The sequence below is a fragment of the Miniopterus natalensis genome, chromosome 13, assembly GCF_054644295.1.
Source record: "Miniopterus natalensis isolate mMinNat1 chromosome 13, mMinNat1.hap1, whole genome shotgun sequence".
NCBI lineage: Eukaryota > Metazoa > Chordata > Mammalia > Chiroptera > Miniopteridae > Miniopterus > Miniopterus natalensis.
In genome coordinates, this window is record NC_142093.1 from 39,051,403 (window position 1) to 39,069,765 (window position 18,363).

General features: G+C 44.6%; 1 protein-coding gene across 1 annotated transcript in view; it reads right to left on the bottom strand.

The window, feature by feature from the left end:
* TGFA (transforming growth factor alpha) overlaps window positions 1-18,363 on the bottom strand; it is a 90,710-nt gene that overhangs the window by 14,335 nt on the left and 58,012 nt on the right. The window contains exon 3 of the mRNA XM_087823750.1: window positions 3,905-4,025. Coding sequence (XP_087679876.1) covers window positions 3,905-4,025 — 121 coding nt within the window. The remainder of the gene's footprint in view (window positions 1-3,904; window positions 4,026-18,363) is intronic.

An 18,363-nucleotide genomic window follows, 5' to 3' on the forward strand; every position in this document is an offset into this window, starting at 1 on the left:
GTTATGAACAGGTGAGAAACTTCAAACTATCAAAACTTCAAACTAGTTGCCAGTGGCTGCCAACACCGGAACCCTTAAATCTCGTCCCCTGGGTGGCTTCCTGCCACTGTTTTCCTTTGTTTGAAGGCTTCTGCAGGCAGCAGACCACAGTGTGGAATCTGCCTGGGGGATAAGACGGGCGTGCGAGTCCTGAGCTTGCATCTCTACGGCTTTACTCTCTTGGGAAATTCTTTCCCCATTTATTTCCTGATGCAGTTGGGTACAGCAGGGTTTTATTAAAGGAAGATATAAAATACCATCCAGGGCTCATCTGAAGCACAGCTGTTTAAGGCTAGTTTGCACTACTTTTGACTATCTCTGATTATTTGTTTGAACTTCTTGTCTTGACCTCAAAGGTGGTGTTTGAGGTTCTCTGGACACTTACAGACTATTGTTCTTACGGAAAACAAAGCTTAAGGCTGACAGTATTTTAGAATGAACTCCCTCTTCTGAGACTATGGTCTTGGGTCAGGGTGCGTTTTCTTTATAAGGCCATGAAAGACGAGGCCTTACTTCAAGGTATGTCAGTTTTATTGACCAGAATACATGCCAGCTCCTCAAAGCTGGGGTGGGTCTTAAGGTGAGAGACAGAATGTTCTTTCTTTGTATGGACTGAATTTCTGGTCTAGTAGGAATTGATTAATTAGAAGATCCTTCTAGGTACTGTAAATACAGTAGGTATAAGGTGTGGTCCTGTCCTCATGGAGCTTACAAGCTCCTTAGCGCAGAAGTAGAGACTGAGGAGCTGTAGAGGGCAAACCCTGTGTTTAAGAGAAGCTGCAAGGAGATGCGAAACCATAGTTCCAAAATGCTGACAACCAAAGCCACCAAAGAACAGTATAGATATTCCTTTACCACTACATAAATCATGTCTGTGGGCTGAGTGCCACCAAGATCCAGTGGGGAAACTGAGTTAAAGAGGTGGTCCCTGCTTTTATGGCTGCGTCTTCTCACAGAAGGCCAGCTGCTCCAAATTGCAAAATCGTCTCTGCTGTTTCCAAAGACCCCCCATGGGATCCATGGGAAAGACTCCTTAAGAGTCTGTGGTCAGGGCAAGCAGCTTGGAAATGACCCCGACCTTTCTCCGGAGGAAGGTTTACCTGCAGGGGGAAGGTGCCAACATCTTTCCTGGAAAACAGAGCTTAGGGATTTCAGGTGAACTTTGAGGCTGAGGCAGTGTGCCCTCCAGGGCAGTGGCTGAAAACATGGGTTCTGGGGTTGGAATTGATCGCCTGAATCCCAGCTCTACCACTTACTAGTTCTGGGACTCTGGGCAAGTTGCTTAACTTCTCTTAGCTGGCTCGTTTTCTCATTTATACAATAAGGCCAAGAATCCCTACTTGAGAGGGGAGCTGTGAGGACTCCATGAGCCACTAGATGTGGCATGCTGGGGGCCTGGCATTAGCTAGCTACAGCTTTTATTGAGAAATTACTATATAGTAACATTTATAATGTGAATGGAGGAGAGATAGCCAGTCAGTCATCCTGATTATCAAAATGTAATGGTGTGATGAACAAGTATCTCCTTGAGCCAAGAGCAGGGCTTGGAATCCAGGCTGAGGAGAGCAAGAGAAGGCTTCCAACAGCGACGACAGGGGTCTTGGCCAGGCTGGAGGCTGCCAGCTCTCAGAAAGTTTACACCAGCTCCTAATCTGGTGGGGAAGGCACCTGAGGAGAAAACTGAGCTTTGGACACAAAAATTAGAACTCAGCAAAAACTTGCCCTCTCTCTCCAAAAAGGATCCTTTCAATGCACAGCCAGAGGCAGCCTCCTGAGGCCCCTGCATTGGGTACTGCTGGAGGGGAGAATGCCTTCTGCCTGCTGTCCTGGGAGCTTTCCTGATATCTGGGCCAAGAGGCCACTCTTCCTCCAGGGCCAGTGTTTTTCCACAATGACCAGGCTGCTAACAAAACAACCCCATCAGTCCCCCAGGGGCCTCCATGTGCATTTTAATAAGAATGATAATAATGAATAATGACTATGACTATTATCATCACTGTGCTTTGAATTTATGGGGTGGGAAGGGCTCTTAGCTCTGCAGACATGACCTGGGAGCTTCACACAGTCCTTCCCCCAGGAGGAAGGTGGCCAGTGTGCCTGTCCAGGTGAGGCTCAGAGGCACCCCAAGGGGCCTGCTCAGGATCACACAGCCACATCCCAGGAAGAAGAAAGCCCTATCCACTACCACTTACTGCCACAAACTCTCCTGGTCCCCAACTTCTCTTGGGTTAATAATGCATTTGATATTCTTAAGCATCATGGTTATGGACTCTGCTTCAGGAGCTGGCCTGGGTTTAAATGTAAACTCTGGTATATCACCTGGGCACAACCTCTCTGTGCCTACCTCACAGAATCATTATGAGGATTACATGAGTGAGCACATGGATTATGTTTGGAATGGGACTGGCATGAGCAAGAACTCAATAAATGCTAGCTTTTATTATTTATTGGTACTATTAGGTTGGACCCCATGAAATTGCTGACTTGCAACCATTTTTGACCTATGAAATGGCAACTTGGATGGTTCTTAATGGGAGCAGGGGGTGATTTTGCCTCCCTTCCAGGGACATTTGGCAATATCTGGAGATTCTTTTTTTAATCCTCACCTGAGGACATGCTTAGAGAGATGAAGGGGGAGGGAGAGGGAGAGGGAGAGAGAGATGGGGGGAAACATCAATGTGAGAAACATCGATTTGTTGCCTTCCGTATGCTCCCTGACTGGGGATCAAACCCACAACCCAGGTGTGCTCCTTGACCGGAATCGAAAGGGCGACCTTTTGGTGCACAGGACAGACAGTGCTCAACCAACTGAGCCACTCTGGCCGGGCCGGAGACATTTTCATCGTTATAGGGTGGTGGCGCTACTGAACCTGGTAGGTAGAGGCCAGGGATGCTGCTAACATCCTTCAATGCTCAGGTCAACCTCTACAACAAAGGATTCTCCAGCCCCAAATGTCAATCGTGCCAATGTTGAGTATAGGGCCACCTAATAGTTTTCTAGTATGGATAGATTAATTTTCTTAATACATCCCTTTCCAAAACTGACATGGCTTCCCCTGCCTACAGAATAAAGGCTCACTCCAACAGGCTCTGGCCTCCCCTTTGTCTTCAATCTTGTCTCCTCCCTGCTGTAGCCGCACTGACCTGTAACAGCAGGTCCTTAACACTCCAGGCCTGGAGTAACCTCTCTGTTCTCCCACCAGCCAAACCCCAGTACCTGCTCTGGGAAGCTTTCCTCAGAGCTTTTCTTCCCCAGTCTGGCTGACCATGGCTGGTGGCTCTTAACTAGTGTGACTCCTGGGTCTCATTCCTGCAGATTCTGCTTCAGGGGGTCAGGGTGGGCTCAGGTATACTTTAAGAAGCCGCTGCGGGGGGCTCAGCCTGATGTGGAAACCACTGTGCCCTGGTATGTATCTTTTTTTCTTGTTCTGTTGCCACTTATGTACACTAACCCTTTGCAAGTGCTTCTGCTATTCTATTAGCTGCATGTAAAGGTGCTACAGAGACCTCATCCTAGAGACTCTGGCTACTCTAAGGATCCAATCCAGTGCCTTGCCCTCTGGAAATTCCAAGTAGTGAATTAAACTTGGATCCAGGAGTTTTCAGACTTTGCTGAATCCAGTAGTTATGAGGTGCTTGTTAAAATGCAGATTCCCAGGCTCCATGCCCCCAGGGGTTCTACCTCAGTGGCTCTGGGCTGGGACCCTGGAACCTGGCTTTTTCACTAGCTGGGTTTTGATCTTCCAACACGTCAGGCTTCAGGGGTCTCAGGGCTTCTGGCATGCCTCATGGAGGTAAATGTTCTTTGAATTGGTTGCAGGGCCGTCCCCAGTGCCAGAACCCCAGGACACCAGGGGATACTTACACACATGCTGGCCTGTCCTCCTGCACCAAAAACCTGCAGGTTCCATGGAAGCAGAGCTGACTGTGGGAATCTGGACATTCATTAAAATAGGACACCACAGCTGCGGCCATGGGTGGATTTGCTGGGGAGAGAAAAGACATTTGGCTTAGATCCACAGTACAGGAAGAAATACCTGCTGGCCCCCACTGGTCATGAGGGGCCGAGCCCTGATGGCTGGGATTTCTGGTCCCTGCTGGCATGCCCCCCACAGCTTTCCCTTACTCTCTCCCTGCCAGTCCAGGACTAGCACCTCCTACATCAAGAGCTTGCCAGCAGAGCTTTATTTATTTACCTTCGTAGAAAACAAAACAACCTCTCCACAGATTCTGCGTGAGTCAGAGATCCCACAGCCATTTTACTATTTAAAGTCTACTACCCCAAAGCGACCTAATTTTGCTTTTGCAAAGTGATGGTGACTATTTTTTATAGAAAGCATTCATAAAAATCTGTCTTAAATGCAAGAAACCAGAAGGGAGGCACAAAAGAGTACTAGATAACCATTAAACCAATGTTTCTGCATTAATGATGTAGAAAGATGTTCATGATACATTACTGGAAATTAGGTGCATTTCCAAGATGGTCTGTATTGTATGATTCTACTGAAAAAACATGAAGTCTGGGAAGGATATATGTATGGTAGCAGGGCTTCTCTGGGTGGTGGGCATGGCACGATCATGCGGTGAAGATGACTTAAGGCACAGAAGTCCACCTGGGAGCAGCACAGACAGTAATAGGAAAGCTTTGGGGGGAGGGAAAGAGAATAGAGTTGGGGGGCAGAGACCAAACCTACTCACAGCCCTGGCACCCATAACTCTTAAGAGCAAGGGGCATTAACAAACCTCTCAGGGTTTTCCTTCTTGGCTCTCAGGCAGGAATAAAAATAGCCAGCCAGGGGCACTGCAAGGAAAAACACACGAACAGGCCTGTGGACCAGCCCAAGGAGCATCACTTTGGATTTATTGAATTAGACTCCAGTAGCTTTGTTTTCTCAAGTAACACTTGAGACACAGTTGGTAGCTATTTCAAGATGGCCTAGTGGATGTAATTTGTTGCTTCCTTCAAAAGGTCCTCGTATGCTTGTGGGAAATGGGTCTTTCTCACTCATTTTCTGGAAAAAATGTTCTTGGAGCTCTTGCTCTTTGAGAGAAGGCAGACCATCTCATATTGTGGGTTCTAGACCGCGACTGAATATTGAACTCACACTGCTGCCTTTCTATTCCTGAGCTGCTTCCAGGAGTATCACAATTTCGGAAATCTCACAATCTCAGTGGAAAAAGCAGAGGCTAAAACTACAATAGAATCCTTGATGCAGATGGTGAGAGAGCACTTAATGGTTATGAGCATGGGCTTTGGAGGCAGAGAGACACGGGTTTGAATCCTACCTCTGCCACCTGGAGGAAGTATTTGAACTTTCCTAGCTTGCTTGGGCCTCTACAAGATGCAGAATCCACCTGCCTCGTGGGTGGGAATGAGGCAAAGTTTGATCACTACTGTACTCAACAAACTGCCGCTACATATCGCTCAGCTGTTTGTGTTGTTACCATCACTGACAACCCAAGATGCTCATGAAGTCCCGCATGTGATAAGACCACTATGTCACATAATGGTCCCCCTCCCTCCATAAGTTCAGTATAGTGTGACTGAAAGTCCAAGTGTCCCCGTTAGCCCTTAATGATAGCTACTTTGACATGTGAGGATGAACAGGAAGCCCAAAGCCAGGTGGGGATGTCCACCCGGGGGTGCTGGCCAGCCTTGGCCCTCCTGGCTGCAGCATGTCCCTGTCAGCAGCAGTCTCCAGGATATGGGGTCCAATTGCCTTGGCTGATCAGCTACCTGCAAGTCCCAGGCCTGGATGGTTGATAAAGGGCTGGTCACTTGCCGACAGCAGACACTGGAGGGTCTGCTGTAATTCACACAACTGGCTCCTCTGTGTTCACTAAACTTGCCAAGGAGTAAACATGGCAAGATGAAGGGGCTAGAGACTAGTGGATCTGATTTGATTTAGACCTTGAAAAAGGCTTTTGATAAGCTCTATAAAAGGCCATTTAGACAACCACCTCCACGTGGCTAGAGGGCATCCCTCGTCAGGGCTTAGAGCCGGGCTCTTCAAAGTGCGGTCTGTGGACCAGCACCTTCACATTCCTGAAGCTTGTTAGGAAGCCAAGTTTATGGGCCCCACACCAGACCCACTGAACTAGGATCTTTGGGCTGGGGCCCAGGAATCTGTGTGGCATGCTCTGCAGATGATTTTTTAAAAGTCAGGTTTTAAATAGATTTCATATACAGTACCGTTTGCCCTCCAGGAGACTCGCTAGTGTTTGAGACACAGGCTTGTATTACACAGGAAACAATAACAAAAATAGATAGAGACAAAAAGGCTCTTAGAGACGAAAAAAGACAGGGGTCCCTGGAGGGATCCTTTTTGGAGCCGATCATCTTTCAGCAATTCAAACTCCTGTGTGGTACGAAAGCCTGAAACCTGCTGAAGTTCTTTTGTGGTGAAGTGTCAGGTAAATAGAAGATATTGAAAGAAAACCTCTGGATCTGTCTTGGGAGCACGACTCTCCAAAACCGGTGAGGAGTAGACTCAGTGTCACTGTTTTATGTACACATGGATATTCTGCCTCTTCTCATAAATGACTTGAGGCTTTAAAAAAATGGTACCATAAAAAGAGGACATGGATGGGAAAGGTAGGGGTGTGTGTGTGAGAGATAGACACAGAGACACACAGAGGGAGAGAGAGAGAGAGAGAGGTAGAAAGAGGGGCAGAGAAAGGGGTGGAGGGAGGGGGAAGAGAGGAAGACACAGAAACAGTGAGAAAGGAATGGAGAGATGTGGGCAAAGGAAAATGAAGGTGATGGTTGAAAAGAACAAAGAAGTCAGGTAGCAGGTCATATACAAACACGAGCAGCAGAAGATCACATGTGTGTGCTGACTCCGAGCGGTGGGTCCAGCTCTCTGCCCTCTAGCAGTCTGGGCAAGGGTGCACACAGTTCCTTAGATAGAAATGCACCCATTTTGCAAATGCAGGACAGGCTCAGCTTTGCCCGAGTCTATGGTCAGAGAGCAACTTCTCTTCTGTGGCTGCTTCTGAAAGGGACTCATGTGCTACAGTGCATGACATCCTTCACAACCTCCCAAAGACAATGCAGAAGCAGCCACCAATGGAAACCGTCTCTGTCCTTCATGCAGCTCACGAATAAGCCAAGGAGCCCAGCAGATGAGGAAACTCCATGCCTGGTCGCCGTGATGGCAGCTAGCATGTGCTGACTTTGCTCTCTGCACTCACAGACCAGGTGGGGGCTCCTGGTCCTCTATCTCATTTGTCTGACACAACCAAAGGTGCCGAGGGGACCAAGGAAGCTTGATGATCACTTTATTTTTAAAAAATCTTTTTCCTGATTACAAAAATGACACATCACTGTGGAAAATCTTTTGTTAATGGCAATGTGGAATAAAAACTTAGGGGATAAAATTCATCTCTAATCTACCACCTAGAACTATGTTAGTATACAATGCACACACTCCTGTGAACTTAACTGTTTCTGTTCTGTTACATGTGTTTTTCTCTCCTGATATAACCACAAACATCCTAAAAGTGAGCATTTAATTCAAGATTCTGCAGAGGGTGCAGCCCTGGCCTCTAACCCTGAGGAGTTCAATGTGTGTGATATGAGGGGAGGGTCCTGTTTCCAACAGCACATTCTGCAGCTGTGGGAAATGTGATTTACAAGGAGGAGAAGCCCAACAGTTCCAAGGGGAGGCACAGTCTAGCCCTCTGCTCTGACTGCTACCTCAGGGTGAGCCAGCCACAGACAAGGGGTGGCATCAGGCTCGTCCGCCCTTAGTGCACCTGGATAGCCTCAAGGACTAGTGCACCTAAAAGCTCTGTGCAAAGTGCAAAGCACGCCACAAGGAGAGGGGGAGCTATTGTTCTTGTTTTGGGACTTTTAAAGGTGTTTGTCTCAGATACCACCAGAATCAGCAAAGGAGACACACGCTGCAGCATGGTCAGGCCAGACGCACAAAACCATCCCTACTGATGTTCCCAGAAGCTTCAACAAGTCCAGGAGGAAAGGGACTCTGGAAAGGCTGCGGAGGGGAGACGAGGGGTTACCATTTGCTGAGTGCCAGGTGCGATCCTTACAGCATCTCTCAAATCCAGGCAGGGTAGGTGGTCACAAAAGGTGGAGGATTTGCTCAGTAACTTAGGAAAAATGACCTTTACAAGGAAATCTCCAAATTCCCAGCATCTTCCCAGAGAATGACTCTTTCAGTCTGTCTCTTTCTCTCCCCCCCTCTTTATGTTTTCTCCAGCTTCCTCCAGTCTTTCCCTGTCTCCCTCTTAATTTTCTTTCTCTTCTTTCTGAAAACTCAAGGAAATATTAAGTGAAGCAAGAAAAAGCCCAGACACTTAAAAGGGAAAAAACCCTTACTTAGAAAAGGAAGGCTGTGAAGGTCAACCGGGAAACTCCAAGGAGGCCCCCAGGAAGCCCAGACAGAGGGAAGAGTTAGCCCCATTCCCCAGGGCTCCGGACTCTGCACTCGGCTCCTCCAGGCACCGAGACTGATTAGCACTCGGGGCTGATCGGAAAATCAAATGTTCCGGTTTTCAGGACAGACCTCATACTGAGCCCATTGGCATCTGGAGTTTCAAAGCTGCTCTGTTCCTGTTGCTCTGAAATTTACGAGAGGCCTCCAACATGTTAACCAAAGGCACTTCTTGTAGACACCACTGTTCTCCAGGGAAGCTGTGAAAGTTCTGCCCGGAGATCACAGACCTACTAATAAGGCCTGGAGCCCAGCTTCACTCATGGGAAGAGAATTTGGAATAGCAGCCGAGGGGCACAGAAACTATGGATTCAATTCACAGGAGGGGTCTCTCCAGTTCAGAAGGGCCAGGGAGGCAGCCATCTGGACAGCTCCTTCCGACAGCCTTGCTCCCTGGGGACCTGCATCCGCACCACCAAGTACAATCACCCCCTTTTCAAAGCAGCCCTCACTGGACTTTCTGCTGGGCTGGCGGGTGGGAGCCGGCTGGAGCCGCGGCTCCTCGCTCTCTTCTCTAGATGTCAGAGCTGTGAACATGTTCAGCCGTTAGGAAGCTTACATCATTTATAGCCATTTCATTACTTCCTCAAATGTCATGGCTAACTTTCTGACAATTTTCTGACAATTTAATAATGACGCTTGGCTTTGTAGTAGGAACTTTCAGCTAAGGTTTTTGAACTGGGACTAAGTATTTTCTCTTAGATGCTACAATGGCAAAACCAACGAATGCTTCTGGAATGTCTAGGAGAGAAGGCAGATGAACTTAACGAAGATGGAAGTTGGTCAGCAGCGCCTGGTGATGTTAGGGGAGTGTACACAGCTGACATCCACACTTGATGCTCCCAGGTACCAAGGCCTCCATTCTACCACAGGGCTAGAATCGCACGGTTCTAGGCTCAGTTCTGGGATGGGGAAGGCTTGCTTCAGGCCACCAGTGGCCCATTTTACAGGGATGGAACTCCAACTTCACATGAGACAATGCACAAATCTCCACAATTAGCCAGGTGTGAAGAAAAGGCTGGTACAGAGGGGCTAACATGGGCTGGTGGAAGTGCTAGGCCAAGACTTAGGGATATCAGTGGTATGGAACACAGGCCCCTCTCCAGATAGAAATGTGAGCAGGTGCCCTGGTTCCCGGAGCATTTGGGGGTTGTGGTGACAATAAGAACTCAAGTTTTAGAAATGATCCCAAAAAGGGAAAGCATTGTTAATATCGAGTGTGGCAACATTACTGACCTGACCTTTACTACAGAGAAGAATGCCTGTCAAGGAAGCTAATCAATAAGGGCATTTCCCAAGGCTGTGTGAGACGCCAGAGAGCAAGGGGGCAGTTTTCAAACGAGCAGTGGAAGTCCGCAGAGTTACATCCCAGTTACATTTATAGCAGGAGTAGGAAACTTATTCTCAAGGACTTCCGACAAACAAGGAGAAGTCCATTTTGCTGTTTTGGGGATGTGTGTGCAGTGGCAGAATGTGATAAATATAATCACTCAACTCATTCACTCTTAAAACTGAGAACGGTGAGTACTTTAAAAGACTAGATATAAAGCAATTTGAAAACAGTTTGGCTTTGCAGTACCATCATTTAGGAGAAGGAACATTCATTTTAGTTAAGCAATGAAAGAGAAAAGTAACTAGAGGTAGTGCTGCAATTCCTCCTGCCACCCACTTGATGGGGGTGGGCAGGGTAGTGCCATTGTTACTACTGTCCTCTACCCCAAGAGTCTATTTCCTGAGAGTAACTCATATACTTCAAAAATACATAGTTTTCCTATAACCTGATCCCTGAACACAGAGTTACTAATTCTTCAGCAATCTTTTCCAGCACTGGCTAATTCTGACCTTATTTGACCTTAACCTTCCCCTGATCTTAAACTGGCTTTAGACACTACCCACTCCTCTACCTCCACTTAGGGGCATGAATACTGTATTATCTCATGAAACCTCTAACCACCCTATGGGCAAGGACTACCAGTCTCTATTTTTCAGATGAGAAAACAATACTAAAGCTTAGATAACCTTGCCAACAGACACACAGCTAGGAAGTAGTAGAATTGAAATTCTATCTCAGTTCTCTCTGATTTGAAGAGAGTCAAGAGCTGTAGAAAATTAGGACGCTATTCAAGTCCAGGAAGAAAAGTGGTGGGAAGGCATGTAATCAAAATATACAAATCACATGGCAGCAAGGAAGGGGAACACTTGTTAGGCAGCTCCTAGTCATCAGAAAGAGGCACTCTTTGGAGAAACAGAGGAAGTATTACTTTATCTGGGGGAGGAGTGGGGAACTGTACATATGGAACTTATTCCCACAAGGGAGCAGTGGCTACAAAACAAAAAAATGACAAAGAGACTTCTATACGCCTATGGATGATGGAGTAGCTGGAAGCAGGGTGGGGGCTGGTTCACAGGCTGGTACTAGGCTGCCCCACAAAGTCTGCCCAGAGAGCCCCAACCTCTGGGCTTCATGGCACTCATGCCCAAGAGACTGGGGGCTTCTGGCTCACAGCAGTGCTCAAATGGTCTCTTAAATTGCTTTTGCAGCACTAAGCAAGATGCTGGGTGGAACTTGGGGGAACATCTGAGTTAATGTAATTCTTTCTGGTCATTTCTTTTTGGATAAAACCCAAGGGACATCAGATGTTAGGCAACCAAACTGAAAGAAAGGTATCAGTAGAGAAGCAGACAACATAGTTTATCCTTTCCTACAAAGGTATGGCTGTTAGCGACACAGCGTGTGTGTGATGGGAAATAGATACACATTCAGAGAGACAGTCACCGGTGGTATGTGGCCCCATTGGGGTTCATCCTGCTTGTGCTTATTTCGAAGGCAAAGGCAGAATTTGCATCACCTTTGGTACCTTTTTCCACAGGGAGAAGTGGGTAACACGGACATAGAAATACTTTGCTAGGTTCATATTCCACCTAAAGTACTTAAGAGTTTTTAACCCACTGTGGATTTTCTGAGGTTCTGGACTATGATGCTGCTGATGCTGATGACTATTATTATTAATAGTAGCTACTGTTAATAAGTTGTCTTCTAACTGCAAGCACTATGCTCAGCATTTTATATAGAGAATGCCACTTAATTCTCACAAAAATCCTGTGAGGTAGTTATTACTATCCTGGTCTTACAGATGAGGAAAGTGAAGCCAAGGGAGGTTAAGATTGTTCAGTGTTGCTAAGTTAGTAAATGGCAGAACTGAAACCAGAACTCGGCATTGGTGCTCTCTAAAGATCTTGCTCTTTCTGATACATCACCTGTCACTTCAGAAAGTGTGTGTGTGAGTGTGTGTGTGAGAGAGAGAGAGAGAGAGAGAGAGAGAGAATATGAATGAATGAGTTGAGGGTTAAGAAATCCTTACAGGTACCGTAAACAAATCAGAAATTACCAGGAAATTATCAGGGCTATTCTAGGATTAAGAGCTAAAAGTCCCAAGGCAAAATGGCTTTAATTAGTAGAAACTTTAGGAATCTAAAATAAAATCTCAGTGAAATCATGTGAAGTATGGGATAAAACCAGAGTCTGGACATGTTCATCTAAAGATGCAAAGCATACACATTTCACCTTGGCTTCTTACCTGTACCCAGCTCCCACCAGTAACACTGCTTCCTCCCCCAACAGGCATGAGGAAGGGAGAGGCAGGTGTGAAATACCCCAAGTAGTGATCTAGAATGGATCACTGCAATCTAGATCCATTATGGGTTAAAATGGGATGGAAATAGAAGGGAAATGCACCAGACACACAAGATTGCCTCCTCCCCACTGATCCTCCTCACAAATCAGTTCTCCAGCCCCTGGGTTGCTCCTTCTACCCCTGCTGTGGCCTAAGTAATTTTAAGAGAAAAAAGAAAAGGAAATTGCAGGCCATTGATTTTGCTTTGAAGGCTGAAAACCAAACCTCCTCTCTCTTACTACTTAATAATTTCATTTCAAAGAGACAGATCATTTTTTTCTTTCGTATCTTCAAACCAGAAAGCCCCTTATTCTAATTACATCCTTTTGGGTGTCAACCAGCATTCTGAAAATAATTCACTTCAAATTTCCATTTACAAAGTAAATAAGGATATCTATGTTTGACTCTCACCAGCCAGTGTTGAACCAGAATGTGAACGGCTCTGGGAACTGGAGCCAAGTCCTGTTGGATGGGGAATTCTGTTTTAGCTTTGTTGGAGGAAGAACCCCGTTGGAGCCCAGGGCTACTTGGCTTTGCAGACTCTGTGTGTCTCTGTTCTTTATTTTATTAATATCAAAATTGTTAGGTAAAGTTGTTGGCAGGAAACCCTCAATTTACCCTTAGGAAAAAATGCTTCCTCTTGTTGTCTTTGAACCATAATCTCTTCAAACGCTCTACACTAAATACATGTAAGCACTACAGGGACAACTGTTTTTCTAGAACATTCTATGCCCTTAGAACTTTTGACAGATGCCTTTTGCATTTACAGCCTGCAGATGCAGTCTGGGTGGATGAAGGATGCTCTTCATTTTAAGCAAGGAAACAGAGGCATCCAGAAGTAAATTTATGGCAAAGCTCAACAGCCTTAAAAACATCAATGTGAATTTGTGATTGGGACTTTGTCCCATGACAAAAATGTGACTCTTCCTTTTTCATTTGAGTTTTATATCAATGATTTTTGGTTGCCCTTAGATAAAAGCCCTTCAATCAAGATTATCTTCCAGAGGAAAAACACTGAGATGTTAAGAGTGTGGTGGGTTATAGGCAATCATTTTTTCTTTTATAATTTTCCAAATGTTATAAAACAAACATTTTAGAATTTGAAAATAAACATTTAAAATTAAACCCCCGCAACATTATAAACATGACTAACGTTTAATCAACCTTTATTTTTTGTTTTACTCACAGATTGAACTGTAGTTTTATATAAGACTGTTTTTTTAGGAATCTAGATTTAAATCTGCATAAGATAAATCATGTTACTGTCTTGTCTTTGTAACGATGATGATGATGATGCAAGAAATTATTGTCCACGTGAAAAGATTCATTACATGAGAACATTTTTGAGGAATTTCAATGACTTTCTCTACTCCTAAGAAATGGGGGAAGATGTTGGATAATCCCTAATTTGTGTCTTCAAGATGGAAGCTGACGTTGCATCTATGAAATGATAGCAGGGAGCTGAAAGTAAGAAGCCAGCTGCAAGGAGATGAAAAAATATGGCAACCAATTTTGAATTCACAATGGACCAATGAGCAACAGATTGAATATTACAGTAAATCAAATCAGTGAAATTAATGACTTGGGAAATTTCTCCCAGAACTCAGGACAGAAAGACCAAAATGAGGAGAAAAAAATAAATCTGAAAAATGGAACAAAATAATCCAATATTCAGATAATAATAATGCCAAAAGAAGAAAAGAAAGCAAACTAAGGTTGACATCATTATCAAAGACATAGAGACCCTTCTTAAGCTGAAAGATTTGTCAAGTGACATTGAAAGTTGATGCTTTCAGTCTTAAGGACAAGTTTTCATTACACAGAAAAAGTCTCATAAGCATCCAGGTGAAAATAAAAACAGGTTACTTACAAAGGAATATAATAAAACTAACTTCAGATTTCTCACCAACTACCAGGCGGAAGTCCCTGATGGGAGGCCTAGGATAATCTATTGTGTCAAGTACAATAGGGAGTTAGGGAGGTTCTATCAGAGATTGTGTGGCCCTGTTCAATATTTTGGGCCCATATAGAGACAGAAAAGGTTTAAATATACTGACTTTAAGTAGCTGAGGAATCTGTTTGGTAGAAGCAGGAGACAAAGCAAGTACACAGAGGGTTTTATCTTTGGGTCAGAAGGTATTTTTTCCCTTCTCTTGTTTGCCAGGTACCCATGCCATGTCAGGAACAAGAGCTACCTGAGCTCATCACTCAGTGCAGCCCTGACTGGTATCTTTTCTTGACTCGTGTCTTTTCCTGGGACATTGACAGGATCCAGATATACCTCCCCCAGTTCCACTGCCACATGGCCTGCCCTCACCTCCATACCATGGCCTTCTAAGGTTGGGCTATTGGTGTGTTTCTGCTCATGATCATCCCTTCACCTCCTAGAAGAGTAGTTGCTACACTGGGGTAGGATGAATCCCGTATGTACATCCAGTGGCAGAAATTCTTCAGAGCTTCTAGTACTGATTCAAGATTAGAAATAGTTTCATATTCTACTGGTTTCTCATTTCAGGGAGTGCCCATGGGCATATGGGAGAAAGGAAGAGTAAAAGCAGCATGCTCCACTCTCCCTTCATGTTCCTGGAAGAACTTCATTCTCTTCTGGACATTTCATACATTGGATGTATACAGAGTGACCAATATAACAGCACCCCACCACATCCACCAACCATTTAAAAAGTTTCTCCGGCTGTTTAAACATGAGTGCATTCTCAGTTCTCCACGTGGGAATCCAAGCAAAGTGTGAGCAATCCTTTTGCATGCACGCAAAGTGTAGGCTGGTATCCCCCGGTAGATGGCTGAGCCTTACCTGGCCAGCATCCCCCAGAGCTGCACCCTCATTTCTCTCCCCAAGGTCTGCTGGCATTCCCAAAGAGAAAACTCTGCCCATACTCCTGCTCCTCCCATGATCCAAAGGCTTTGCCTCATAAAAAGTTGGCAATTTCTGGTTTAAACCCCATGGGCTACGTCTAAATCAACCACGTCAGAGTTTTGTTCTTAAAAGGAGAAATAGCCCAGCTGGGCGTGGCTCAGCGGTTGAACATTGACCTAGGATCCAGGAGATCATGGTTCGATTCCCAGTCAGGGCACATGCTTGGGTTGTAGGCTCGATCCCCAGTCGGGGGCGTGCAGGAGGCAGCTGATCAATGATGATTCGCTCATCATTGATGTTTCTATCTCTCTCTCTCTCCCCCTCTCCCTTCCTCTCTCTGAAGTCAATAAAGATATATATATTTTTTAAAAAAGAGAGAAACATTTCAGGATTCCAAAAACATCAAGGTCATTTTACCTCTTAATAGTTTCTCCAAGCCATATTGGTTTAGGAACAAAGACCTTATATTTTGCCGAAACATTTCTTTTCCATCAAAAGTGAAATAATATAAATGAAGCCCTAAAGGAATCTCTGCTGAAGGGCTTGAATTCTGTTCTTGGAAGCCACACAGAATAAGTCTCCCTTGTCTATACAATAGTCCTTTCATGTAGCTGCACTCAGCCATCAAATCTCTGAATCTCTGTGGTGATAACCTCCCCGTAATAGCCAGCCTCCAATATGGCTCCCAGTGATCCCCACCTCCTGGTATCCATGGCCTTGTGAAGTCCCCTCCCATACTATCTCAGGGTTGGTCAGTGTGACTAATAGCCTCTGGAGTCACATACCATCCATATTCTAAGTCACAAAAGGCATGCAACTCTGCCTTGCTCTCTCTCTCTTGGGTCACTCACTTTGGGGGAAGCTAGTTGCCAGGTCATGAGGATACTCAATGGAGAGGTCCATGTGGCGAGAAACTGAGGCCTCCAACCAAAAGTTATGTGAGTGAGTCATTATTTGGCCCCCAGTAAAGGCTTGAGATGACACTGCAACCCCAGGTGACACGTTGACAGCAGCCTCTATGAGAGACCCTGCACCAGACCTACCAGCTAAGCTGCTTCTGAATTCTCAACTCTCAGAATATATGAGATAAACGCTTATTAATTTAAGCTGCTACATTTTGGAGTAATTTGTTACACAACAATAAATAAACAAATAAGCCCTCCAAATTCCTATAAAAGCTCTTTAAGCAAGAAAGTCTGAAAATTTTTTTACCTGACAGATTCTGACTTTCTTAGTGACCTTAGAAGAGTCAGTAGAGTGTTACAATGATAACTCCAATAACAAAAACATTAACCAAATGCTTTAGGTGTTGGCCTCTGTGCTGAGAGTTTTATATGTATCATCTAAATTAATTCTTATAAAATTCCTATGACATAGTTCTGTTATTCTACTCATTTTACAGATGAAGAATACAGGTTCAGAGAGGTCTAGGGCCAGAGGAGAATTCTGAAAACAGGCAGTGTGACCTCAGAGCCCACACTAAAACTCTGGGCTATGGGAACCAAGCACAGTAGGAATACCTTCTCCCATGGCCTGATTTCTATACTATTCGCAGATTTTAACTATTTCTACACTATTGTAACACTTAATTCTCCATCAATTTTTCTAGTAGTTCTGGAATGCTATTGGATTATATAAGCTTGTGGGCGACTTTGGCCTCTAGCTTTTCTCTACATAAAACTGCTGTCAAACTTGGCCTGATATCCTTCCTAATTAAATCATTATTCTTAACCTAAATACTAGTAAATGTGTCACTGTTCAATTTAATCTGGTTGGTTGGCTTCGATCCATCTTTCTAGCTTGATACTTTAATTGTCCTTCCTTCTGAGTATTAATTCTAACATTCAACAACACTTCAGCTACTGTTCTGGGCTTTGTGTCAACTCTACATTTCATAAATCTGCCATATGTCTTCCTTCAATTTGCTCATAAAATTCTCAAGAGGAAAGAGGGACAAATCCCACTGGCACACCCGACGGGCCCCCTCCCAGGTCAACATGAATACATTAGGGAACATTTTCTGGGGATGCCCTGGTTAAAAACTTCCTGCCCTTCCCAAAAGCTCACAGGTGAACCTGTATAGGGATCATTCATTTAAGATCATTTTTATTCTACCTCACTGACCACACACCGTTTTAACTCATATTTTTTCATCTTGTTTTACTGAAGACTTTTTGTCATGTGCCTTCCTGAAAGCACATTGTCTTATTTTGATAGTATTACCCTGGCAGCATTTCCCTCATCAGTCCTATAACACTTAAAAAGAAACAGGTAGGTCTGCTGTGACTCATTTTGGTGAATTCACCCAGGGGCCCAAGTATTCATTCTCTACCTGCTGTAAGAATTTGGTCTAGAGTTTTCCTGGCAGTATCATCAAATTTTATCTATATTCTAAAGAATCTTCAGGTGTTTTTTACTCATTTAAAGTCAGAAACATATTTGTCTTTTTCCACAGTCTAAGCATTTTTCATATTTGCTATTATTTCTTAGGAATTATCAACAAGGATGGAAATATTTTTTGCTACCAACTTCCTTAGACTACTAAGTTGTAATTCATCTGCATCCTTGAAAATAAATTCATTTATGGCATTAGGTGGTCTTTTATTAGGATCCTTGCTTGCCCTTCTATTTCTTATTTACTATGTTTTATTTCCTCTCATTTGAAGCTCCTTCTTGACAGAAAATATAAAAACAAAATAATAGTACTAGTCTTTTCCTGGTTCTGCATTAATGTTATTCCACCTGTCCCAAGGAATGAACTCGTTCCTTCCTTTTTTACTCGTCTGTTCCCAAATATAGCTTTAAAAAGCTTTGTGTGTGTGTAGTCAATAGCCACGTGGGCAATCCTCAGTTTCTTCTGCCCTTCGCTTTTCCTGATATTCTCTAAACACCTGCCTGCCTGCAGAGCAGCACCTGCTCCTGGGGAGGCACCAGCCTGCTTGTTCACTCAACAAAGTGCCATTCAGTACTGTTGTTCTACCTCTTGGGACATGCCCTTCTTCGGATCTTCTCCGCACAGCTTATTAAATGGTCCAGCAGAGAACTCCCTCTACAGATGCACCTGGGTCTTCTTTAAGTGTTTATCCTTTGTCTTTCTCATGTACCCTCTGACGACAAATTTGGAGCCAAACTAGTAGCCTTCCAGTCCTTGCAGGCCATGTTCCTTTTTAGAATCCTACTCATGGGGTCACATCTGGTTTTTCTCTGAATTTTTGCAGACTCTGCTTTTCTGAGGTTAAACTATGCCTAGGTTTCCTTCTTTCGCTCTCACAAACTTTAAAGTGACACATACAGATACCAACCTGTTATCAAGGCTGCA